This window comes from Equus asinus, chromosome 1, assembly GCF_041296235.1.
Source record: "Equus asinus isolate D_3611 breed Donkey chromosome 1, EquAss-T2T_v2, whole genome shotgun sequence".
NCBI classification, from domain to species: Eukaryota; Metazoa; Chordata; class Mammalia; order Perissodactyla; family Equidae; genus Equus; species Equus asinus.
The window spans coordinates 36,320,916-36,346,984 of record NC_091790.1 but is presented as its reverse complement, the minus strand read 5'-3'; the positions used below and the strand labels follow the sequence as shown (position 1 = coordinate 36,346,984).

Here is a 26,069-nt window from a genome sequence, read left to right as displayed (position 1 = left end):
CATTTTAAGGTGAGGAAATAAAAGCTGCCCAAGGAGTTGTAATTTGCTATAAGAGACCTAAGATCTGCATACGTGTTTGACTCACTTCCTATACTCTCTGTTCTTTCTACTCAGTGGTGCTGCCTTCCTTCCATGAATCTATTGCAATTAACCCAGTGGCAAACCTTTTGCTTGTTAGTTTCACCCCCCTCTGATGGATAGGTTCATTTATAATAAGCCAACTAAATAAGCCAATTAACTGCAACACTCAGTAGGAGGCTGTTCTGCATACAGATCTGCTTACTACAAATGAGACAAAGAAAAATGATTATCACTCCCCACACATATCCAGAATTTTATGGTTGTATAAACAGATCCAGTCACCGAGGCAAAGAAAAGATCTCATAAGACAGATTTATAGACCTTGGATAGAAACAGAATGTAACTTTTTATTTTTAAATATATCTACATATACCTGTATCTACCTATTTATCTATCTAACTAAAGTTTTTATTTTGTCTATAGTGGACAGGGTTTTCGTCTTTTTTTTTTGAAGATTGGCCCTGAGCTAATATCTGTGCCAATCTTCCCCTATTTTATGTGGGATACCACCACAGCATGGCCCAATGAGTGGTGCTAGGTCTGCCCGGCGGATCGGAACCTTGAACCCCAGGCCATTGAAGCGGGGCAGGCAAACTTAACCACTACAGCACTGGGCCAGCCCCAGGGTTTTCATCTTTGGACAGGATGTGCATTTTGTTTTGAGCTGTCAGTGATATTCCAGAAAAATGCTTCTTGTCCTAACTGAATTTCCATCACTATGAGCACCACCTCAATCTTATCACACACACTTTAAGATAACTCTGTCTCCTGCAAGGGGCTTGTCCTTACCTGATGTTTTTGTTTAAAAAGAGCACTTGATTGTGCCTCATGCTCAAGAACTGTTAGAATTTCATTTATTTTCCCAAGTGATTCATAAAAGAATGTCATCTGTTTTTCTAATTCTTCCAACGGTATCAACAGCTGCTGAGACTCATAAAGGAGTGGGGAGTAACATTCTTTGACCTTTAAAAATAGAAGGACAAAAATTCCATTAAAGGCCATTCAGTACCAAAGTTCAGGGCACTGTTATAGCTCTCAGGGCAATTTCCTTTAGTGACATGGTCATTCGGTGCTTACACATCTCCAAAGACATTTCTTTAGCAATATTTCCCAAGTATTGTTAAATTTTGATGTGAAAAGATGACACTACTATACCACTGAGACAAATAAATGCTACAATTTTCTCACAAAAGTTCATCTGAATAGTCCATCTGGACGGTGCTTTCCCATCTAAATGATGCTGTGAGCGAGCACCAAATTCCACTTTAAAACTCTGCAACCCATCTTAACTTTTGCCCTGAAATCTGACCTAAGACAGCCAAGAATTGCATTATCTAGACTAACCCGTGCCCTCCAACTCTATTTTCAAGAACTCTACTACTTGAATCCTTAACTCTAGACATACTTCCAAGTTTGTTGACACGTTCTTCCTAGACAGGTCTTGTGCCTTCCTGCCTCCCCCTAGCTCCCTGCTTCTCTACTCTCCCCCTATCGTCATCCTGCTCGTCCTAAGCACTCATGTCCTATACCAATTTATTCATGAAGGTTCCCACACTAGGGGACATCTCCACAGTCTGAATTGGCTCAGCCCTCATCTACCACTTGTCTATTAAAAAATGTTGTTGCTTTATACAACTGTATTATCTTTATATTTATGGTGAAGTCAAAAGGCCCTGGAGATCATGAACCATAAAGCGTCTGCCTTGTCACCTTATATCGAAATCCAGGACCACACTATTCTCCAAGAATTTCCTGTCTCCCCTCATTTTACTTAGAGTTGCTCTCAAAGTATTATTAATTCTTTTGGAAACCAAGGAAATGAAATTGAGGACTTGTTAGTAGACCATTCTTGTTTTTCTTAGATTATAAATATTCTCATGTTCTTGGATACACCGTCTGAAGCATAAACTCATCCAAAGAAAGGCAGCGTCCTTCTACTGCAACAAGGCTCTGCCAAAATTACTCTGAACAAAATGAAGAGAATCTGCTAACATGCATAAAAATCAGTGTGCTTTATAAATCTTTCCTGGATACAGTAGAAAACTTATCAAGATGCTACATATGAAGCCACAGTAAAAAAAAAAAAAAAAAATGCATAATGACTTAGATGCGTCTAAAAGCGCAATTTCCTTTCTCAGAGGTTGCCCTAAATCATTAAACTTGGCCCAGGCCAAGATGTGCAAGACCAAGATATGGCTCTGAAAGCTTCTTGAAGGTTATCAAATTGATAATGTTGACTTCAGATGGTACCCAATCATAATAAACAATCTTAACTTGAATGTTAAAATAAAAAGAAGTAAAAATTAACCTAATATACACCAGTTTGACAAATGGAGTTTTCTGTTTTTTTCAGGAGCATGATTCTTCCTACTTTCATTGATCTCATTTCTTCCTCTTTTTCATGAATTCTCCACTGCTGATTTCATACAGTGTATTCTCTTTCTACTTTTTCTTTCCAATTAACAGTTATTTCTATTTTCTTTTCCTCTGTTTTCCAATTCTTCCTTACAAAATTTTTCTATTCATTTATCACATCACTCCTTTCTTTTACCAGAAATGAATTACCCAACCTAAGTGGACTTTGCAAACAATACTGCCTTCATAAAATCCAACGTTAGATAGAAAAAAATCCCAGTGGAACTTCCAAAGCTCTTAAGAAAAATTCTTCAACAGAATAGAAAATGTTTATGGCTGGTGCTTGATAGTCATTGAATTCTCTGCACAGAAGTGGCATAAATGTAAGTATCTTAAGTCTAAGATGAGCTCTGTTTGATGAAGAGGGCAGAATTTCCACTTCTTTGTGGCTATGCAAGCAGAAAATAGCATAAATAATCTTAGAGTGGAGGTATGTCAAATAAATCTCAAAAAAGGGCATTCAGGAATTCGTTCTTGTTTAAATACATAATCTCTTCCTCCTCTTCTTCTTCTCCCGCCTATCCCTTTGTTTCATCACATTTAACTGTCCCCCTCCCAACCCCCCCAAAGAAGTCTATCTTTCTATTAAAATACAGCTACTAATACTTCTAAATTAACAGAGGTTATACTTGGTACCAGCTCCAGAGTTTCATTTTTAAAACTCATGACAAAGTCACTAAGTGACAAAGTTACTAAATCAAGAGTCCTAATAAGAAACAAAAGCATGGTTAACAAGTAAATGATTTGCCCATGGGTGACAGAGGATGTGTAAGTCAAGCTGAAGGCAGCGTTGGTCCCATACAGTGTGTTATGCATTATAGTACTTTCCCACCTTGGTTAGTTGTTCTTTAAGCCCAGACATGGTTGCAAACATTTCCTTAGCTTCTTCTTGGGAGCTCTCTTTGGTAATGAGGTGTGCTGTCTTTGTAATCATCTTGTACTGAGCATCCATCACAGGCACCCTCTGCTCAATATCCTGCATGAATCATTGGAACAGCTAAATTAACACACGGTACATTTCCTTTTAATTTCAGGATTCCACAGAAGGCTGGACAAAAATCAATATGCAGTCTATAAAATTCTATACTTTTAATAAACTTTTGGTGATTTCAGGTATTGCTTTTCTTCATTACTAATATATCTTGGTAATATCATATTATTTTCCTTTAAAAGTAACTACAATTCCTTAAGTTAACATAAAGATAAGCTGAAGTAATCTTTACACTTTCAAAATATATATGTTAATGTAGTACATAAACATTATATCCAGGAGATGCATGTTAACAATTTGGGGCAATTCCTCTAACTTTAAAAATTAAACAACTTACTTTTGCTTTAAAAAGTGACACATTGTCACTGTAGAAACTTAATAAATTAGAGCTAATAGGAAAAAGAAAATCTAAATTACTTACAGTCTTTTCACACAATAATAACCAGAGTCAACAGCCTATCATTATATCATTAATGTTTTTTCCTGTGGGTTTACACTTGTTTTTTATTTTTACAAAAGAAAGATTATTTCTTTTGCTTTTCTCACTTAATAGTATATTGGAAAAGTTTTCCATGTCATTAAATATTCTTCTACTACTTCATTTTTGAGAGCTGCAGGGTATTCAAAATATGTAAATAGCACAATTCCTTTAGTAAATACTTTACTGTTGGAGGGATTTACGTAGAGACCATCTCCTGTTTTCTCCTAGTGCTTTATAATTTGGTTGTAGGAAAAAAACCACTGAATTAAGAAACCATTTTGAAGTTGTCCTATGGTCAAAACATACTTTCAAAAATTCAAATAGATTTATTTAAATGCAAATATATATACTTTTTATTTTGAGGAGCAAATCAGGATATGCACACATGCCAAAATGATGCCAAGGAGACGTAGAAAAAACTTTGTGATGATCTAAGTAACTTCACTGATCCTTATTTTCACAATAGAATAGGTTTTTCACTTGATGGTCCAGGAAACTCCCTCACCTCCAAGTCTTGAATTAATAACTTGACATTAATGAAAGAGACTTCTAAGGGCTCGGAAAGTTTCCTATGGGCTTCAGCTGCAAAATCAGACAGGGTAGTAACACAGTCTGCGTATTCTTTCTTCATTCTGTCCAACTCATCAGCTCGAGCATACTGTTAAGAAAAGAGAGGAAGCAACGTTGAAATCATTAAGCCAAAACTCTGGAAGCCTGTAACCTTCCACCAGTTCTGCTTACTCTCCTCTGGAGCTGTTATATGGTAAGAAAGACTCTAATTCTTGATTCTTATTTTAGATACACTTGAATTAAGTTCAATTACTGTGAAGGGAAGAAAGGGACTAGCATAGAATTATGGTTTGAAACATGAATTGTTCTGTATAAGTAGGCCCCGTATGACAATATGATCCTTAACCGAAATATACATTTCTGCAATGTTCCTCCCTTATAAATGGGAAAGAATAAAGGACCAAAGATGAACACAACAGTTCTAAATACATCTGCGTTCTGCCTTAATAAGCCCATGCTTTACAATAAAACAGTCTGTAAACAGGCCTCTCATCACAACAATTATAACGCATGCATGTGATAGGCTTATATAGATTTGAAAGACATACTTGCTTAACTTCCATAAACAACTCCCTCCATCGCCCATTTAGCAACAGCAACTGTTGTTTAAGATCACGGGAAACCATCTCATCACATGTTTCAATGAGAAAATTGCCGGCATCATTCATGGCAGTGTGCTGCTGAATCCAATGGGGCAAGTTTCGAAAAAAATCCTAAACGACAAAGAAGGCACACCATTGTAAACCATAAACCAAAAATTAATAAATGATACGAAAGTAACCAGACTAAGACAAATAGCTTTGTTCTAAAATTTGTGCAAATCTTAAGGTAAATCCTAAACCTCTTTCAAAATGCAAAATTTTAATAAAGAGGTTCAAAAATATGAACGACAAAGGCTGGGTGTCTTTATAAGAACATCTGTGCCATATCTTTTACTGAAGAATGAACAAAATGTGATGAGCATTTTGTTATTCCTATTTTATAGATGAAAAAACTAAATTTCTGTGAGTATAAGGGAGCTGAACATAGTCTTCAGGCTAGTAAATACCACTGCCAAAGTCATACAAAAGACATTTTAGGGAAATATATAACTTCCTTAAAAAATGGTAAATAACCATTTGACCTGTTACTTTTGATTTTAAAATCTGAATATAGTACATCAAGATAATGAACAATCATGGAGATAAACCATCAAAGGAAAACTTCTAAAAATTAAACAGCTGGGCCAAGAACACTTACTATAACAACATCTCTCCTCATTTGTTTAAGGTTACACAGTTGGCAACGAAGCAGTTTCTACCTGATTTCAAGTTAAATGCATGCATGCATGTGCACACACACACACATATGCCACAGTAAAAACCAAGGATACCAAAGATAATTCAAAATCCCTTTCATAAGCCATGTGTGGGAGGACTTCCTACATAAATAGATGAGAACACTTCTGTTTCTGGTGGTTATATTCCCTTGGATGAAATTAACACATATGACATCTGCTAGGGCACTGCCAGTCTAATTGGAAAAGCCAAAATCTGTATGGGTGTATGGTTATTGTCATCCTCAGCTACACAAGAATATTTAATCTATATAAAATATAGAATGGAAGAACATTCTTAAAATTATACATCTACTTGTAGAACACAATAATAGATGAACCAACCTTGGATGGTAAGCAGAAATTCTAATGTAGGTACTATACTTCAATGAGAGCCTGGCATTTTAATATCTTTTACATATAAATTGATTTTCCGGTAAAATGCCAGCCTCCTATAAAGAAGTGTACACATAGAAATAAGTCCATTTCATGTGATATTTTAATGTAAGTGACATTAAAGTAAAACACAGAAATACATACCAATAACTGGGGGAAAGACATCACTCCTGTCCAGAATAAGACCCTTGACTTAGGGTTGATAAAATTTCAAAAAGAATATCCAAAGAGGAAAAAAAAGGTGATGACCCAGCTGTTCAACTGGTGTATGCCACCACGCAGACTCAGTACAACCTTAGCCTAAATTGTTTCCTCCTCTCTTAAATTAGGACATCCACGGAGGCTGGAGTCCTAGACATGCCCCTTCAAGTACAGATCTTATTGTCAGCATTGCGCCCTCTGCTGCCCATTGGGTTTGGCCACCCCTCCACCAGTTACTGCTTTTCTGAATGCAAGTGTGGAACACCAAACTGATCAGGTAGGGAACTGTTCTAACAGAAGGTGCATAAAGCAGTGTATTTTCTAGTCTAAAATAATTTACTAAACTGAAGTGCAACTTTTCGGGCAATGTCAGGATTCTTGAGGCACATTTGCAAATACATAACACTCCCTAGAGATCTATGCTGTAAAGTCTCATTTCTAAATTCGCACGTGCTCATTTCCTTTTGTAAGAAGCAATCTTACCTTTTTGGCATGTTCTGATTGATTTAGCATTTTTTCAGCATCCTCCAGCCAGGCCTGAAGACTAGCCACAGTATTGCCATATCGATCCCAGTTAGCGATGACTTCTTCCAGCATGCTGCGCACGCTCCTAACTTCTACTGAGAGGTTCCTCCACTGGGCAGTGGTTTCATTCATGAATTTCATCACATTCTCGGCTTCTTCCACTGAAGCAGATACAACAAATTCTAATCCTTATTTTATATTTTAAATGCCTCACACCTTTTTCTATGGTCTGTACACTGGTGTGCATTTATAATTCTTCTTTAGATTATAAATTTAACAGATGCAATGTTAGAATTTCACTCAGCTACTGCTGGGAATATGTTATATTTTATTCACAGGTATTTATAAAGATTAAAGATGATGATATATTTAAAATTCCTGATAAATGGGATGCAACAAATGACATGTATTTGTTCACATTTTATATGAATTCAAATTGACGGAGACATACATAGTATCCATCAAAAATCCTATAGTTCAAGACATTTCTCCAAAGAAGATATACGGATGGCCAATAGACACATGAAAAGATGCTCATCATCACTAGTCATCAGGGAAATGCAAATCAAAACTACACTAAGATATCACCTTACACCTGTTAGAATGGCAAAAATATCCAAAACCAAGAGTGACAAATGTTGGAGAGGCTGTGGAGAAAAGGGAACCCTCATACACTGTTGGTGGGAATGCAAACTGGTGCAGCCACTACGGAAAACAGTATGGAGATTCCTCAAAAAGTTAAGAATAGAAATACCTTATGACCCAGTCATCCCACTACTGGGTATCTATCCTAAGAACCTGAAATCAGCAATTCCAAAAGTTCCATGCACCCCTATGTTCATCGCAGCATTATTCACAATAGCCAAGTCATGGAACCAACCTAAGTGCCCAGCAACTGATGATTGGATAAAGAAGATGTGGTATATATATACAATGGAATACTACTCAGCCATAAAAAAGGACAAAGTCATCCCATTCACAACAACATGGATAGACCTTGAGGGTATTATGTTGAGTGAAATAAGCCAGACAGAGAAAGACAAACTCTGTAGGACTCCACTCGTAGGTGGTAGTTAACATATGGACAAAGAGAACTGATCAGTGGTTGCCAGGGAAAAGGGGGGTGGGGGGAGGGCACTAGGGGTGAAGTGGTGTACCTACAACATGACTAATAATGATGTACAACTGTAATTTCATAAGGATGTTAACTTTCATAACCTTAATTAAAAAAAAGGCTCAAAAAATCCTATAGTTCATTTTCAGCAAACATGACAGATATATTTACAAATCAAAACAAACATATTTGACAACTTGTCTCTACAATAAGTGAAGTTTTCATTTACTTTATTATATATATTCGTTAGTCCACTTTTTTGCCTTTAATCCTCAGAATTGAAAATAAGTTAGAAAGTTGCGATTTAGAAAATGCTTATTTTGCTCTCTTAGAAGACCACACACACAGCCATACACACACACAGACAGTCATAGAGTATGATTATACAGGTTAGGCATTGCACAAAGTCAAGGGGACTGAAACCAATACATGCTCTCCAGGCCAATGACATGGTTAAAGAATGTGCAGGGAGAAAAAAAATGATGTAATCACGCAAAACCTGTAGGTTCTAAGTTCTACTGCATTCAATACTGCAACAAATTCTGTGCTGTGTTTTACCTGAACCATCAGCTTTGACGTACATCTCAGCTGTCTGCTTCAAGATCTGGTATGTCACTTCATATTGCTCAAAGAACTTGCTATTTTCTATAAAAGACTAGAAATGGGACAATGGTTAGAAGATAGCAAATACTGGCTTATGTTGAAATGCTGAGGTCCATTTTTTACAGTATAGGTATGTGGATATGTTACCCAAATTTACCGACTTCTCTCTTCTTAAAAATGTCAAATGAATCCAACTGCTATAAATAACCTGATTATTCTGAGAATATAAATTGATTCCATAATTTTAATTCTAACTCAGCATTAGATTGAGAAAATATCCTAGTTCTTCACTCCAGTGTTTTTTTTAGAAGAAAGAATTTCTTCAGAGAACCTGGGGCTAGCATTTAGAAAGCACTGAATTTGGAAGAACATTTTGCAGTGTCCCACTGTGTTCTAGCTGTGGGATTCTGTTGCTCTTTGAACATTAACTCTGGTGAATGATGGTTTTGAGGAACTTCAGGTTATAAATAAATAATACAGTGCACAAATACTTTCCTTGAAATAAAAAGTAAGTACAAAAATGGTTATGCAGAAAAACGTAAAATAACATATTCCATCCATATTACCTGTGGTTTCATATTTCTATTACTTAGTATAAAAACGACAGATAAGACTTGTCTCTATCTATATCCATATGTAATTTACATATGTGGTAGAATCACTACCAGCAAATGGATATTATAAAATTGAGAACACACGAAAAATTCTTAGGTAAGTGTTATTTGTTATTTCTAGGAAATATGAAATCGCTCCCGTTTCAAAGAGTATTCCTACTCCTCTAAAGTAGAAAATTAGTGCAATTATAGGTAACGACATATCACCAAAGTCTCTTTTAATAGCATAATTAGTTCCTATGATTTGAACCCACTAAAATACTTGATAAATGTCACTATTACAAAATGCAAAATTAGCCTTCAACAACCAGCTGAAGTATAGTATGCTGATTGAATGCTTAATAGGGAGATGCAAAATGCTTGTGTGCAGATGCAAAACTACTCATACAGGAATTTCACAGACATTCCTAGATTTCATTGATAAATGTTTATCATATTTCAAGATAACATTAGAAAAATTACATATATAATACACTTCATATCAGTTTATAACACATTTTACTTAATATTAACTATTCTTCAAGGATATAATGAACAGGGAAAGCTGTGAGTTGCTAAGAATGAGGGGTTCCATGATGAATATTTTATTCAATAACCTTAATAGGCTGTATTATTTTTGGTTGAGAATAAAGTAAGACAATAGTATACTGGTTAATTCATTAATTAGCTTCATGTCCAACTCCCTTAACCTCTCACTGTTCCCCAATTGGGGAAAGAATAATTTACTGTTATGTAAATTTTGAAGAATTTAACCAAACAAGCAAGTCATGATTTGACCAAAAAAGGAAAATTACACCTAATGTGCAAGACACTGTAGGAAACTGAAGAGATACATATATTTGGCAAAGTTTAAAGAATAGTCTCCACGTAGTTTTGGCACAAATTTCAAGATGCCAAGGGGAAAACAATTGCTCTGAGTATCAAAGAAATGTGAACTAGTGTCTGTACTGGACAGAAAGACTTAAACACGCTTTTGCTAGAGTCATTTACAGATAAATTAAAAACGTACAAGAGAGGAAACTTTATTTCCAGTTTCATTTTTGGTCCCCAGGGAAAAAAGATGTTTTAAGAATATTATAACTGCTGTAAGGATTTATTAAAGTATTTTTGAGCTTTCCTGTTAGGAAGATTAAGCAATTAATTTTTGAAAGAAGATACCTTATTTGTTATTTTACCTTTCAATTGTTTCATTTATTATGGCCTTTTTTTCCTGAGTGTAGAGTAAAGCCATGTAGAAACATGAATTATATTCTCTGTTAGAATCACTTTAGCAGGAGAAGTGCTAAATCTCCTTTCTACTGTGAATTATCTAGACAGTCTCTCAGAGGAATGCAAAAGTAAACACAAATGTATATGTAAAATAATAATGACAAGATTAGTTTATTTCTTTGAAAATAAGGCTTATATTTGGATAGCAAGTTCAACAAACAAGCCCGGTTAGTCAGGGGACTTTTAAAGTTGGTGGCACTTCAAGAAGAGTAAGATACTTCTTTATGCCACTAAATTCAAACGATTAGTGGAAGAGACTAAATTTCTACTCTCACAAGATAAATATAGATTAATAAATAAAAAGCTCATCAATTTCACTCAAAGGAAGCTAAACCAGATAATTTAAGATCTTAAACATCAAGTTTGTGGAGTGGTTTCATCAGATTGCCTACTGATATTAATAAAATAATTACAGATAATAAAATAAATGTTCACATTACTTATATTGCATTCACAGAGTCCACACTTCCAAGAGCTGTTCTTTTCTTTCACGGGAAAGAATGAAATGTTAACCTACTTCTTCCGCAGTAAAATTAAAGCGTCGGGTAACTAACATGGTCATGCCAAGAACAGTTCCGACATCAAGAACCAAAGCTATTGTCTTCTGATTTACATTACAGCATGCAAACTCTTACCAAGAGCATGTGGACTAAATTAATCAACAAGCATTTGTGAAGTATTTTCCAAGAATTCCTGAAGTACTTAGCAGCTGCATTCCTGAGCACTTCAGATAAGAGGGAAGTAGCATGCACATTCTCTAACTCTTAAAGAAATTATTTTTTCTTTTTTTGCAGATGAATAAGATGGAATTGAGAATCAGACGGAGGAAAAGATAATTATGGAACTTTATATCCTGAATATTACTTTGGTTATCAGATGATATAGCAGCATATGGCTCATTATAATAACTTTTTTAGAAACCAAGGCAAGGATTACATTTATGAAAGTGAGTTATGATTTTATTTGAAAGTCTTCATGCTGTTTGAAATAGTCTGTTCTAAAGAGAGTGATTTTCTCATATGTGGAAGATAACAAATACATGGATAAAGACAACAGATTAGTGGTTACCAGAGGGAAAGGGGGCTGGGGGGTGGGCGAAAGGGACAATGGGGAACATACGTATGGTGATGGATAAAAATTAGACTACTGGGGGTGAGCACAAGGAAGTGTATTCAGGAAATGACAAACAATAATGTACACCGGAAATCACACCATGTTATAAACCATTAATAATCCCAATAAAATTACTTAAAAAAATGTATAATTGTGTTTTGCTATTTTTGAGATTTTTCTATTAAAGTCTATGATATTAAAAATAATAATAATAAAAATAGTGATTTTCCCACAAACTCCAAAAGGATAAGAAAGGCTCTATAGGGTGTGAGAGAGAAGGGAAAGAATATGTGTCCGTCTCTTTTCCTTAGAAAAATAGCTATTATTCTATTATTGTTATTAAAAACTCAGGAAAGACTAAGCATTCTAGAAATTGTTTATAAAGTCACATGGGTAGTGAGTAGTTGACCCAAGATTCAACCCATTTCTATGGGACTGGTAGCCAGACTTCAATAACCTCCCTTCACCTCACCCCACCTTGCCCCAATACCATGCTGTCTATAACACGAATAATAGCAACTATTTGGCTACTGTATGTAAGTATAAAATATTGTTAAATGTGGACAAACATTAAATGGAACTCAGATTTATGTGAACTGCATTCTTACGTTCACTAAGCTACAAGAGATAATTTTAACGATTTGGTCTTTTAAGTGAAAAAAAAAACTTTTCTCACAGCCAATTTTGTTAGATAGTAAAGCTCAGTACTTAAGAACATAGGCTTTTGGTTCGGAAAGATGTAGATTCAAATTCCGACTCTTCTTACCAACTGTGCCACCTAGAGCATGTGATTTGAGCGCTCAGAGGCTCCATTTCTTCATGAAACTGTGTGAAAATGCCCAGCCCATATGGTCATCGCCGGGATGGAAGATGACACATGGAAAACACTTGGCACATGGAAAATACTCGATATCCCACAGTCAATAAAATTATTAAGTAAAAAATACCTTAAAACCTTTTTTGGAAAAGAAGCATGAGTGATAAATAGGTATTTTTCACCAGAGGACAAGAATATTAGAAAATGTTCATTAGAATCTGCTATATTTTTAGAATAGCAGCTTTACAAATAATTTTGAGAGTTAGGAAGGAGTTTAAAATTAGCAGCTTGGTGAACTTCTCTTTATGGAGTAGGCAGAAAGTACTGATTTTTTTAATCATTAATAACAACTCTCTACTTACATAGCCTTTATTTGAGAAGTTCAGAGAGAGTTACTAACATCACTGTGTTGGAACATTAACCTGGGGAACAGTCCCATTAGGCATTTCATTCTAATTGGCTGTCCTTAAATAGCTAGAACAAAGATGGATCCTGCATAATTACCTACTGAGCTCAGAGTGTATCATTTGACATGACTAAACCCGAAAATATAAATGCATTTCTGTATTTAATATTTAAAGGACCCATGTAATTGCTTGAATTAAAAAAAACTGATTTTTCATTAACCTACAAAATAATTAAAAATGAATAAGGGAAGCTATAATAACAGATTTCACATTTTTTGACAAATGTTTCTCAGACAATTTAGTAAACCTAGAGAAAGATTTTACTCTAAACTTGTTAAATCTTTTTTTTGTCCAAATGCATGTTGTTCATTCATCATGTAGAAAGTGAAATTAAAATGTAGTAAAATATACTATGGTTCTAGGATGCTTCAGTAAAGATATGGTTTCAGTAAGTATTCAATCACACCATTTACAGAACCACTGTGACTAGTCAGGTTAGAAATGGGCTTATATTTAAATTTATTAATTCATCATTTAGAATTTGTGATAAAACATAAATGGAACAGTAAAGGACTGAGATGCCATACTAATACTAACTTTGCAGGCAAATAAATGTGGGGGGGGCATGTTTAGCTAAGAGAAATAAATTCCCTTTAATAATTATAATTCTCTAATTACATGTAAATGGAAACTGCAAGTTGCAGAACAACATAATGCTTTCATTAATGCAGGGCTACTGTTGTATAGAGACATAGAATTATCTATACTGATAGCCCAAAATATGAGGTAATCTTTAAAAGTAACTTGGTACAAAAATTCATAGACAAAATTTTGATTTTTCCCGGCTATACACAAGAAACAATAAAGCTCAAGGAAGGACCATACAAAAAGACATGCTGGAACTAATTTAAAAAGTAGATAGTCCCCATGTGGACAATTGAGAATTGTTCTAAACTACTCATGATTGGATTTTAGAGACACGAAGATAATCTTTAAGTATTTTAATTTTCAATGGTGAGCTCACAATCAAAGTCATGGGTATACAATGCAAAAACTTTTTTTTTTTTAAGCAAAAAAGGCAGTACAATGATTCAATGTAATTGATGCCACAAAGCCCTTCTATATTTCCAAAGAACATAAGTGTATATTTCAGATTGTTGTGGAAAGCTCACAAACATATCGAATACATTTAACACACTGATACCTTCATGTTTAAATTCAATATTAAAATAACAGTACCAAATAAACTGGAAGGTGTTAAATGATGAGTCCCTGGGGCCTCTGATTTCTCTATCAAAGTAGCAGAGAGACTTACGATGTAGTTTTGCAGAAGCAGCTCCACTGACTCTCTCCTCCCATACTTGATGATCCAAGATTTCAGCTTTGACTCTGCAAGAACCAGCAGTGAGAGTAGACGGTACTTTAACTCTAGAAATTCCATTTTCATTAAGTGTAGCTCTGATGTGGAGGAAACAAAATGAAACCTAGAAATAAAACACCGAGAATTTACAGAATGTAACTAATAGTAACAGAACGGTGCTTACTTAACCTGTTACACATCAGGGTTAACTATACTGCAGCCACAGGGTCTTCTAAACTCTGGCTGATCAATCACTATTTGGAGATCTGATTCCTTTTCTAGCTCTGGATTTAAAGGCAAATCAAGACTGATTGAAGTCTTTTAGTTCTTTCCTCTGCCAACACATTTCTCATCTGTTTCTTTTATAAGCTGTTTTTGCAATATTACATAATGTTCCTCACGGCACTGAACAAAAACACAGCCTCTAAAGAAACCATTTCTGTGATTTCCAGGCTGTGGATATATTCAGGTTTACTCTTTTCAATTAATAATATATTAGAATGTTGGCATTCTTAGTATATGTTATGGGAAGCCAATTTTTATGCACCAAATGTAAGCATCTCTGTAAAAAAAGAAAATCAATTCATTTAAAAGAAAAGAAATGGAAAAGGCATCCACTGAGCATCTTAAAAAGAGACTTCGTTTACAGCAGACATTCTCTCACCTCTCGGCCATGTCCTCTAATTGATCAGGCGGCACTGGGATCCCATTAACAGACCTGGTCCGGTAGATTTCATGGAACGCTCTTTTGTGGGCATCTGTGTTTTGAAGCAGATCCTAAGATACAATTTTAAAAAAATAAAAAATGTAGAAACATGTTCACAGGAGGCTAAGAAGCATAATTTTTAGCTTGCACCGATGAGTCAATGTATTCAACAATTTGATCCTGCTGCCACATCCACATGCAGCTTGGTGCCCATATTGGTTTTTCCTTTGTACAGGAACCCCCAGGTTCTTGTCTATAAGGCCCTGTGCTAGAGCTGTATCTAATAATTATGGCATCTTTTAAACACACACGACACTTGCACAGCAATACATTCAGACATTTTAAAGGCACATGGTCCAAAGGAAAATGTAGTTACTGCTATAAACAATGACTTGTTAGTATTTTTCTCCTTCCTTGATTTTGGATATGTTGGTTTTTAAAAGCTTAGAACTAAGCACAACTAATTTAACCCTTTAATGGTAAAGAATATTAGACTCTCTATTGTTATTTTATTCTGAATGCATGTAGGCTGTCATAAAGTGATATTTGCTTGCCATCTAAAGTAAGTCAACTGTATTACAATATGTTATGAAAATATCCTTACGGTTTGAAGATTTCAACCAAGCACAGGAAATGTCCCATATATCACAGTGGGAAGATTAAATGGGATGTTTTTAAATATTTTTTGTAGATTGTAAAGAAATCCCCAAATTTGAGTAATTTATTTAGATTAATTTGAATCTCCCTTGTTTTCTGAGTTTTTTAGGTCAACAGACTTATTTATATAAAGACTTACATGTATTTCAAAATTCCTAGCGAATTTCTCACATAAAAACAAAGAAAGAGAGAGGAGAGAGGGGATTCATACCATATTTTCTAGAGCTTAGTTTGTTTCTTAATAGCAGAACAAATACTCAAGTTTGACACTTACTAAAAAGTAAGACACATTAGCCCAACAGAATGATACATTAAAATTGACATTGTTTCCCTCACACCAAGATTTAGTGGATTAATTGGAGAAAGAAGCAAAAAAAAAAAAAACAGCCAAAACCATAAGAAAGACACTTGAGGGAAGGGAAAAAATGAAGGCTTTCATATATAAATTGAAATGGTAAAGCTGTATGTGTTTGTTCATATCAGTCAAATTTTGGGGACTTTAATTTCTACATTGTCAAAAAATCCAGAGCCAATCTATTTCTATCCTGATATGTTTTGCTATTATCACATTTTGACCTGGTTGGAGTCAATAGGTAACGACAGATATTCAAAAATCACTCTTGCTCAGAGACAGTGCACTCTGAGCTGCCAAGAGCAGATGCAGAGGACAGAGGACTGTCTTAGAGCAGCTATTGACTTTGAGTATCTTAGTCACTGTGTACGTCCTCTGTTAACATCTAGACACATTTCTATGGCTTATGATCTTGGCTGAGACCCCCCACCCAATTGACTACAGGGCAAACTTGGAGCCACCACAATGCTCAGCTCTAATATGTTGCGCATGACTATATGTCAAAGTATGGGTGGGAGGTTGTGACTGTATTGGAATACCCAAATGTCTAATTGCCTCCTGAGAAGATTTCCCTATTGTAGTTTTCGGCATCTAGTTCATTGAAAAAATCTTGACAAGATATTAAAACAAGCGAAAACATTTTCAAACATATGATAAAAGCACTACAGCTTGAGTGATGTTACTGGGTCCCCTGAGAGGCCATCTCACTATAAAACAGCCAATGATGAACACAGCACCTGATTTTAATTCATAGGAAGTAAGTGAAATATTTTAGGTCTGCCATTCTCAGTAAAACATGACCCCAAACTGGATCACAGATCTGTAAGCAAAAACAAAATTAAAAAGCTGACTGTCCCAGGCAAATATTTATCCCATAGCTGCAGGAAACTGTGTCTTGGAACTTGAATAAAGTGAGAACACCAAAACTGAGACTCCTACATTTAGCCAGAACCCTCAAAGAGGGCTGATGTGGGCCTGGTTGGTAGCAAATGCAAATACAAAAGGAGGAAGTCAAAGATTACCAAGCACGGGAAACAGGCCACCGTGCGTGAGAATCAGCAAAAACAACAAATTTATAGCATTAGGAAAATGTAAGTAATTTAATACTTGACAACAAGAGCTTGTAAGTTAGAAAGAGAATGATCTGGTTAAAGTGTTCTTAATTGCTTAAACTGATTAAGAGGAGGTCAAGATGCTGATTAGCTTTCAACTTTGTTAAGTATCTGTGGCATCATTTCAAGGGCAATCACACTATAAACTGGAGTTTATAACTTTCAAACCAGTAGAAGGACAACCATGGAAGAAGAAAAATGAGCAAGCAAATGAACAAACAAACAAAAACCCCTCCATCCACTTAGAAATAGCAAGAAAGTAGAAAAAAAAGAAAAGTAGTACGAATAGAAAGCAAAGAGTCAGATGGCAGAAACAAATTCAAGTCTATCACTAATTATAACTAAATGTGAAAGGAATATACATTCACTAGTTAGGAGGCAGAGATGGTCAGATCAGACAAATAAAATAGAACCGTCTGCTTTTTACAAGAGAGAAACTTTAAGAACATGGATAGGTTGAAATCAACAGAATGGAAAACAACATGCCAGGAAAATACTTATCAAAGAAAGACAGTGTAAGTGTTATTAACATCAGACAAAATCAATTTAAGAACAGAAATTATTACAAGTTATTAACTGCTTAATGATGAAACTTTCAATTTACTAAAAGATATATTAATTCTGAACTTGAATGTATTTAGTAAGCCTCAAAATATATAAAGCAAAAACTGACAGAACTACAGGGAGAAACTGACAAATCCACCTGGCTTTGGGAGTTGTCAACATGCCTCTCTCAGTGACTGAAATGGAACGAAGGGAACAATCACAATAGCAGGTTGGAGGGAAGGGAGGAAAGAGGAGGGAGGGGGAGGCAGATCTGTGGGCCTCATGGGCCTTTGGAAGAATTCTCTGTGTTTATTTTGAGTAGATGGAAGCCGGGGGCAGTTTGGGGCAGAGGGGTGAAATGAACTGATCTGCACTGTAAAAGGATTGCTGTGGCCATTTTAACGAAAATATTCTCTCCTTGTACATGGTTCCCTTGGCTGCTAAGACTACATGGTTGCTGGAGTCCCTCCTGTCTCAAGGCTGCTCTTTCTTATGCTTTTCGGCTGGTTCACCTTACATTTTGATCTCTCAATATTGGATTCCCTCGGGACTCAGTTCTTGATCCTTTTCTCTTCTCAAACACTTCCTTATTTCATTTCTCTACTCTCAAAGCTTTAAACATCCCTCATTATGCCAATGATTCTTACTATGAGTCTCCATGCTATACCTCGCTCCTGAGCTCCTGTCTCTTATCTCCTACCATCTACTCCACATGTTCACTTGGGTGCGAAAAGGTCTTATACTTACTATGCCCCAAACTGACCTCCTGATCTTTCCTCTCAAATCTACTTCATTGTCTCTCCATCCTAATTGAGGGAAACTCCATTTTTCCAGTTGCTCGGTCCAAAAATCATAGAGTCATGTATGACTCCCCCTCCTTCACAGTCAATATCTAATGCTGAAAATTCTCTTTGCCCTGCATTCAAAATATATTCAGAATCTGACCATTTCTCACCATCTCTACAACTACCACCCTGGTTCAAGGCATTTTACTTGGATTATTGAAATGGTTCCCTGGTTCCTACTGCGATCCCTAACCCAGTCTATTTTCACATAACCATTAGAATGATACTGTTAAGAGTGACACTGTCAGTCCTCTGGCAAGAAAATCAATGGGAAAAAATAGTTAGGATATGACAGAGAAAATCAAAAGTGCAATTAAGGAAAATGAGAATGTGCAAAGAAACAATATTGGGAAAAAACAGGGGCTTAACTACAGGCAAATAAAAGATTACTAAAATGTATAAGAGAATATTTGGAACAATTTTATGTCAAGACTTTTGAAAACTTAGTCAAATGGACAAATTCCTAGAATGTACCAATTAGCAATATTGAAAGCCTGAATATTTCTGAAACCATTTTAGGGGCTCAGAATACAAAAGCGAAAAAACAAACAATAATCCTTGCCCTGCAGGAAATCAACAATAAATAAGATAAATAATTAAAACAGCAATTGAGGCAAAGATAAATGCTACAGAGAAACATTGAACAAGGAAAGGGGTAAGAGAGTTCTAATTTCAAAGGAGTGGCCAAGAAAAGGTTAACTAAGAGGTGCCCTTTCTGTAAAGGCCCAAAGGAGATGAGGGAGAATTTAAGGGGAATATCAGTAGGAGAATGTTTCAGGCCGAGTGGAGAGAATATTCCAGAAGGACGACAAGAACAAAGGCCTGGAGGTGGGAATGTGCTTGCCTGTTCAACGTCATCTTTTCATCAAGGTGTCACTGACTTCCTTACTTAAAATTGCAAGACCATCTAATACTTCCTGTTCTTTTAACTTTTAACCTAATATAAAATTTATTTATTTATTACGTTTATTATTTCTTATCTGCCTCCTCCCACTAGAAAGCAAGTTATGTAAGTGTAGGGAATTTTGTCTGTCTTGCTTATGGGTGTTTGACAAATGCCTAGAACATCACTTTGCATATAGAAAGTGCTCAATAAATATTTATAGAAAGACTAAGAAGGTCTAGAAAATCATAGCCAGAGGAGTAGAAAAAAATAGGAAACCAAGTGAAGAAAGTATTTCAAGGATGAAGGAATAACTATGTAAAATGCCTCCAATAGGCGAGGTAGGATGAGGACTGAGAAATGGCCATTGAGGGAGGAACAAGGAGCACCCTGGTGAATCTGACATGGATAGCATGGCAAGAGAAAACCTCACTGGAATGGGTTCTAGAAGAAATGGGAGGAGAGATTTTTTTGTGTGTGCTGGGAGAGATTCACCCTGAGATAACATCTGTTGCCAATCTTCTTCTCTCTCTCTCTCTTTTTTATTTTGCCCTCCCCAAAGCCCCAGTACATGGTTGTATATTCTAGTTGTAAGTCCTTCTTGTTCTTCTGTGTGAGCTGCCCCCACAGCATGGCAACTGACAGACGAGTGGTGTGGTTCTGCACCCGGGAACCAAACCTGAGCCACTGCAGCGGTGAGAGCACCAAACTTTAACCACTAGGCCATCAGGGCTGGCTGGAGAATTTGAAACCAAAACGAGAGCTTAGAAAACTCTTTCAAAGAGCCCCGCTGTAAAAGGAAGGAGGAAAAACGGACAGTAGCTAGAAGGGGAAGCAGGATTAAGAAAGAGACATTTTTAAGATGAGAGAAATACCAGCATACCCTATGTGGATGAGAACAATCCACAGAGAAAGAGAAAAAATAAAGATGGCAAGGACTACAGGAATTGTTTCTTGGAGAAGAGCAGGGAGGATGCAATCTAGTGCACACATGGAGGGGTTGCTCGGAGCACAGATGGTTCATCCATAGTAACAGAAGTGAAGACGGAGTATTCGGGCACAGATGCATGTAGGTGGGTTGATGTTGTCGTGGGAGCTTTCGGAAATTCTTTTTTGATTGCTTCTATTTTCTCAGAGAAATAGGAAGCAGTGTCATCGGCTAAGAGTAAGGATGGGGGAGGAAGTGTGGAAGATTTGAAGAGACAAGGTATGAAATAGTTGTCCCAGAAATGGAGAGGGATTGGAGTCAGAAAATGCCTTCAGAGTGCCAGGGAGCATTAGGGACCCACTTGGGTTAGTCATCGTGTCTGGGGGTGTGTTTTTCTCCAGCCACAGTCAGCTGCATGTGCGTGGGCAGGAACTAGGCAGAAAGTTGGCTATACCCAGGGCTGTATTTTAACCAGGAGAGTAGGACAAAGTGAGACCTGGGCAAGGCGATTAAAATGAATACAAGGGGTGACTTTTAATGACTGAGCATTGAATTTAAACAGAGTATAAAGGAAAGTGATGACGTGAAGATGATGTGAGACAGGAAAAAGGCAATCAGTAGGATCAATGAATTATAGGGCACAGAGGGGATGAAGACATGGAATTGGGACAAGCTTGGTTGGACAGTGAGATGCTTGAGAAAGAGATCACGTGGGGGTTTCAGTTACTGGGGATGGCAAGTTCTAGACTATGTCTATGCAGTGAGAGACTGGGGTAGAGTGTAGGACAGGATCACTGGGACAAAAAAGGTCAAGAAACTGAGAGGCCAGGATATTGGAAGGACCATCTATGGGTTACTGAAGTTATTAAGAATTGTGGTATGCATTGTCATCCAGGAAATAAAATCCTCAAGAAAGGAGGGAAGTGATCTAGGTAGGGTTCGTAACCACAGTAAGGATGGAAGAGCCAGGATGGTGGAAGAGTCGGATGGTTATTCTCATGATTCCTTAAAACTGAAAGCCTTACTTTGCCAAAGCAATAGTACTAATAAAAACCAGTGAGTTTAATCATTCTATGTGTATTATATGCAACATCTTTGTGGGCACATTTTAAGCTTAGTGCTTAAAACAACCTGGATTATCAGCTATGTGACCTTGGGCGAGGCACTTGACCTCTCTCTGCCTAAAGTTAACTCATCTGAAAAATGAGGATAATAATACTTATCTCATAGCCTGCATGTCAAGGGCTTAGCAAAATTAAGCACTTAACACTAAAACATGGTTAACTACTCCATTATAATTAGCCATGGCCATTGTTGATATCTTTCTAGATAACTGAGTATGAGGGTATCTGGAAAATAGAAAAGGTAATAGAGGTGGAATGTGCTTTTCAGAAGAAATATCTTCATCCCTACAACATGCAAAGTAACTAAAAAAATAAAAAACTTTGGCAGAACCATTCATAAAGTGAACTTCTGGAAAAACGTATTTTAAAAATTATCTGAATCTGGGGCCGGCCCGGTGGCACAGTCATTAACTTTGTGCTCTCCACTTCAGCAGCCCAGGGTTTGCAGTTTTGGATCCCAGGTGTGGACCTAGCACCACTCGTCAAGCCACATTTTGGTGGCATCCCACATAAAGTAGAGGAAGACTGGCACAGATATTAGCTCAGCAACAATCTTCCTCGAGCAAAAAGAGGAAGATTGGCAACAGATGTTAGCTCAAGGCCAATCCTCCTCCTCAAAAAGAAAATTATGTGAATCCAATTTTCAAATACTGATTATGTATTAAGTAACGCATGACTATCATATGGTATATTAAAAAAAAAAGATGTGAAGAATGCAGAAAACCAAGATTACCAGATCTTGATAGCATGTATAAGTTTCCATGGCAAGAGACATAATTACTTTTAGACTGGGATGGGGCGATAATATTCTCAAACATTCTTGCTTATGCATTGATGAGTCCTATATTGTGCTTTTTCAATTTATTTCATTTCCAAGTGAGCTCAATATACCAGAGCAGGGTAATGATACGAAATTGATGGGCTGATTTTTTTGCTATTGAGGAAACCTAAAATTTTAGTTCTCTTAACCATGATTCAAATTTCTCACGTCATAAAAGCTTAGCTTATTATTTGTTATTAGTTTCCTGGCATCAATTCTGTCTCCTAGTGACTCTGTAGATAGCAGAGCAGAGCCCTGCTCGGTCTTTTTGCCCCATCCTCTCACCTTCCGGAGTTCTATCAGACAATACTTCGCTGCTATTCACAGAGTTTTCAAGAACAATTTTTTTGGAAGTGGGTGTCCAGGTCCCTTTTCCTAGTCTGTCTTAGTCTGGAAGCTCTGCCGAAACCTGTCTACCATGGGTGACACTGCTTGTGTGTGTAATCCTGGTGGCATAGCTTTCAGCATCACAGCAACACACAGCTGCCACAGTATAACAACAACAGTCGGCCTGTGTGGTTCCCTTACTGGGAAATGAAGCCCGGGCTACAGCGCTGAGAGCATTGAATCTTAATCACTAGACCACCAGGGCTGGCTTAGCTTATTATAGGCACTTAATCAATACATTTTGAATGAATGAGAAGTAATCTGATCATCGAGTTACATTCTTTTATGGCCCCACTACTTTAAGTACCTGTGCCCAGGCCTAGTACAAGTTCTCACCTTGGTAAAAAGGTCACTCCGGAGATTTGCCTTGGATCTGGTCTTAGCCCCCACCTGCCTCTCCCTCCTTGCTGTTGTCTCTTTATTATATTCCTCAACTTTCTCTCTAGTCTAGTCCGTTCTGGTTTTCAGTCTCAGATAACCATCTTCTCCCACTCGTGTCCTCTCCCTGCTCCACTCCATTTCTGGTGTTTGTGGTTGTTTCCTACACTTTGGTAGAGATGCTTCTGTCTACACACCTGGCGGTTGGCACAGGGTCTCTCTCTCAAGGGATCAAGGCCCTTCTGGGCCTTGATAATCACATGCTGTTTCTCAAACACAATTGCCCAACTGACCGTGCAATGCAGTAAAGCTTAAAAAAGTGACAAATGACTAAGAGGTCGTCAAGGCCTAATCCTATTGCTTTCTCTAGATTTGGAAGCACCTTTACCAGTTTTCCTGGTGCCAAAAACTGGCACATACTAGGCCCTCTGTTCATATTTGCTGAATTAACACATCTAACCCACAATCAATATACATTCTACATTTGATTTTAAACTTAAGGCGACTTCTTTTGTATGAAATATTCATACCAGTTAAAATTGTTTCAACTGTTATGTTTTACATGAAGAAAAATTATTTTATGGTATTTGTGTTGGATGCTAATTTGTTAAACTGGTGTTATTTGTGTACCTTTGTTTTAGCATTTTTCTGTATTTTTAATATATTGGGAATCTCAAAATGGATATGGCCCAGTCTTTTCTGTGCCTCTGAGAAGCCTTAACCTAGTTCAACTCCAGAAAAATTCCTATGACTTGATCTCTTATGAGCTTGAACTCTGGCTCCCTTACAACTTCCCCCATCTTCACTGAACTAAAAGGATAGCCAAGCTGGCCCAGATTTTATGTGTGTGTGTCTCCACAGATGGAGCGGATTCCAAAGCCACGCTCTCATCTGAGAGGCAGATTCTAGGGAGTTCTGTGTGTGTTTTATGTGTGTTGATGGTGGTAGGGAGGGGAGAGGCTAACACATAATCAGCAAAACTAAAAGTTCTAAAGTTACTGATCGTAACTGAGGAAGGGCCAAGAATAAATGGAGGAGGGACTCTGATTGATTGTCTAGGATCACAAAGTCTTGTTGCATCGGTCCCGTTTGATGAGCTGGTCTGGGGTTGTATCAGTTGAGCTGAAAGGGCCAGGAGCTGAAATGACATGAACTGGAACCTCTATAATTCTATATCTCTAGTTCCAAAACTAAGGTCCCAGGGGGGCATGAAACAAAATCTGTCATGAATTTGCCTTATAATCTAGTCTAGAATATACAACACTCTGTTTTCTTGCAGAAGTAGTTTTAAAAACTCAATAATTTGGCAGAAAATGCAGATGAGCTATAAACTGCCCATATGTGGTCAGAAGTAGACATCTCTGCTTGCCAGTTTGTTTCCCACATATGCAATGAACCCCACCGTGACACAGCAAACGGGATACACAAATTCAATCGCACAATACACGATTGCTTTACTGTGATGTTAATGAAACAGCATTTTTAATTAGGTCTGTGCTATCACAAAACACAAAGAGGAAGTAAATTAGAACTTATACTATGCACAACTGACCATGCAGTAAGTTTTAAAAAGTCACAAATGACTAATCTCACCCCTAATACCACCACTTCCTAAAACCATGCCTCCTCCAGTCCCATAGCACTAGGACATAAGAACTTGGCCCCTTGGCCTGCCTTCCTTTGAGAATGAAGGCAAGGATGAGGTCTGGGGCCAACGACTATTCCCATTACGTAAACATATATTGTGTCTAGGCTTATCTTTTGAAAAACAACAAATAGCAGCAGAAATAACAAAGATAACAGCAGATGAAAAAATATCACAGAGCTATTGGAAAATACCTCAGGAAGTAAATCTCCTGGGACCATCGTTAACAAGTATGGGAGCGGGAAGTACAAATTTTAGAACTTCTAAGAAGGTGTGACATCTCTGAATCTGTGTGGATGGAGGCCTGGGAGTCCCCTATCTAAATAGGCCGCATCTCCAGACCACATGAGGACCGTTATGCTGGGAGGTTTCCTAGTCAGAATTCTTACCTTGTGTTGCTCACGTTTGCGTTGTATTGTGTTGGCCGTTTCCTCATGGACCTGCTGAATGGTTATCTCCTCTCTCAGAGCCACCTCTGCTCTGTATAACCAGGCTCCTATGGTACCCAGAGGTGCAGGAAGAGATTTATCAAGCTGAATATGCCAATCAAAGAGCTGGAATACAAAAGTAGGAAAGCAAAATATCTCTAATACAGAAGACAGTTCTTAAAATTTCTCCAAACGATTTGAAAGCCTACATAAGTCTTTAAGTTAATGATTTCAGGCTAATTTAATAAAATATCAAGTAAGCAAATATCTATGTTCTGAATTAGAGGTTTTGGGGGTGGGGAGGAAATTATAGTTACAAGCAAATTTTGATGAAATAAAACATATCTTAGACATAGAAGGATATTATTGGAAACTTAAACAATTGTCTTCTTATGGGAATATTATAAAGAATTCGGTAATTTTAGGTTTGGCTTATTTTTGCTCAAAGGGAAAGGACTGGGCATGTTGACATGCTCCAGGATGCAGCAGTTATATACCAGCTAATGTGTATGCTTTAAAACCTCCCACACGATGACAACAGGTCCAGAAAAATTAGGGTCATCTAGACATTTCTGGAGGAAGACGACTACTCAGGATTCTTTCTGTAATAATATGGTTCTCTAACTATCTTTCTGTTTCTCCCACTTTACCCAATTCTCAAGCACTATTTCCTTGCTTACTGGAACACCAGGTGGGATGGGTTGAGGTGCTTGGAAACTGACCTATTCTTTAACAGAGTTTACGGGGAAAAACAGATTATCAAAATGATGAAAATGCGGTAAGTACAAGGCAAATATTCCCATTAGTGAAAGAAATTTCAGAGGTTTTGAAAGCTTGGTCTTTAAGTTTGCAAAATATTAATATGCATGTTACCAAGCAGTTTCCCTTCAGGTTCCTGAAATACCAGATAAGAAGATGTGCTTAAAGAATATAAAAATGAATGTGGGTATAGGAAAATTATTAACTGTTGACGAAACCTAGTTATG

General features: G+C 36.9%; 1 protein-coding gene across 24 annotated transcripts in view; it reads right to left on the bottom strand.

Moving 5' to 3' along the window:
* The window catches only part of SYNE1 (spectrin repeat containing nuclear envelope protein 1), a 445,076-nt gene that overhangs the window by 297,412 nt on the left and 121,595 nt on the right, over positions 1–26,069 (bottom strand). For 23 of the 24 annotated variants that reach the window (XM_070488115.1, XM_070487809.1, XM_044761490.2 and 20 more), the window contains 9 exons: positions 25,045–25,209; positions 14,937–15,049; positions 14,228–14,396; positions 8,648–8,744; positions 6,934–7,136; positions 5,087–5,251; positions 4,474–4,626; positions 3,329–3,472; positions 871–1,044 (listed from right to left, as the gene is read on the bottom strand). In XM_070488115.1, coding sequence (XP_070344216.1) covers positions 871–1,044; positions 3,329–3,472; positions 4,474–4,626; positions 5,087–5,251; positions 6,934–7,136; positions 8,648–8,744; positions 14,228–14,396; positions 14,937–15,049; positions 25,045–25,209 — 1,383 coding nt within the window. Of the gene's footprint in view, positions 1–870; positions 1,045–3,328; positions 3,473–4,473; positions 4,627–5,086; positions 5,252–6,933; positions 7,137–8,647; positions 8,745–14,227; positions 14,397–14,456; positions 14,488–14,936; positions 15,050–25,044; positions 25,210–26,069 lie in introns of those variants that run through there. The other variant, XM_070488561.1, reaches the window with a different exon arrangement.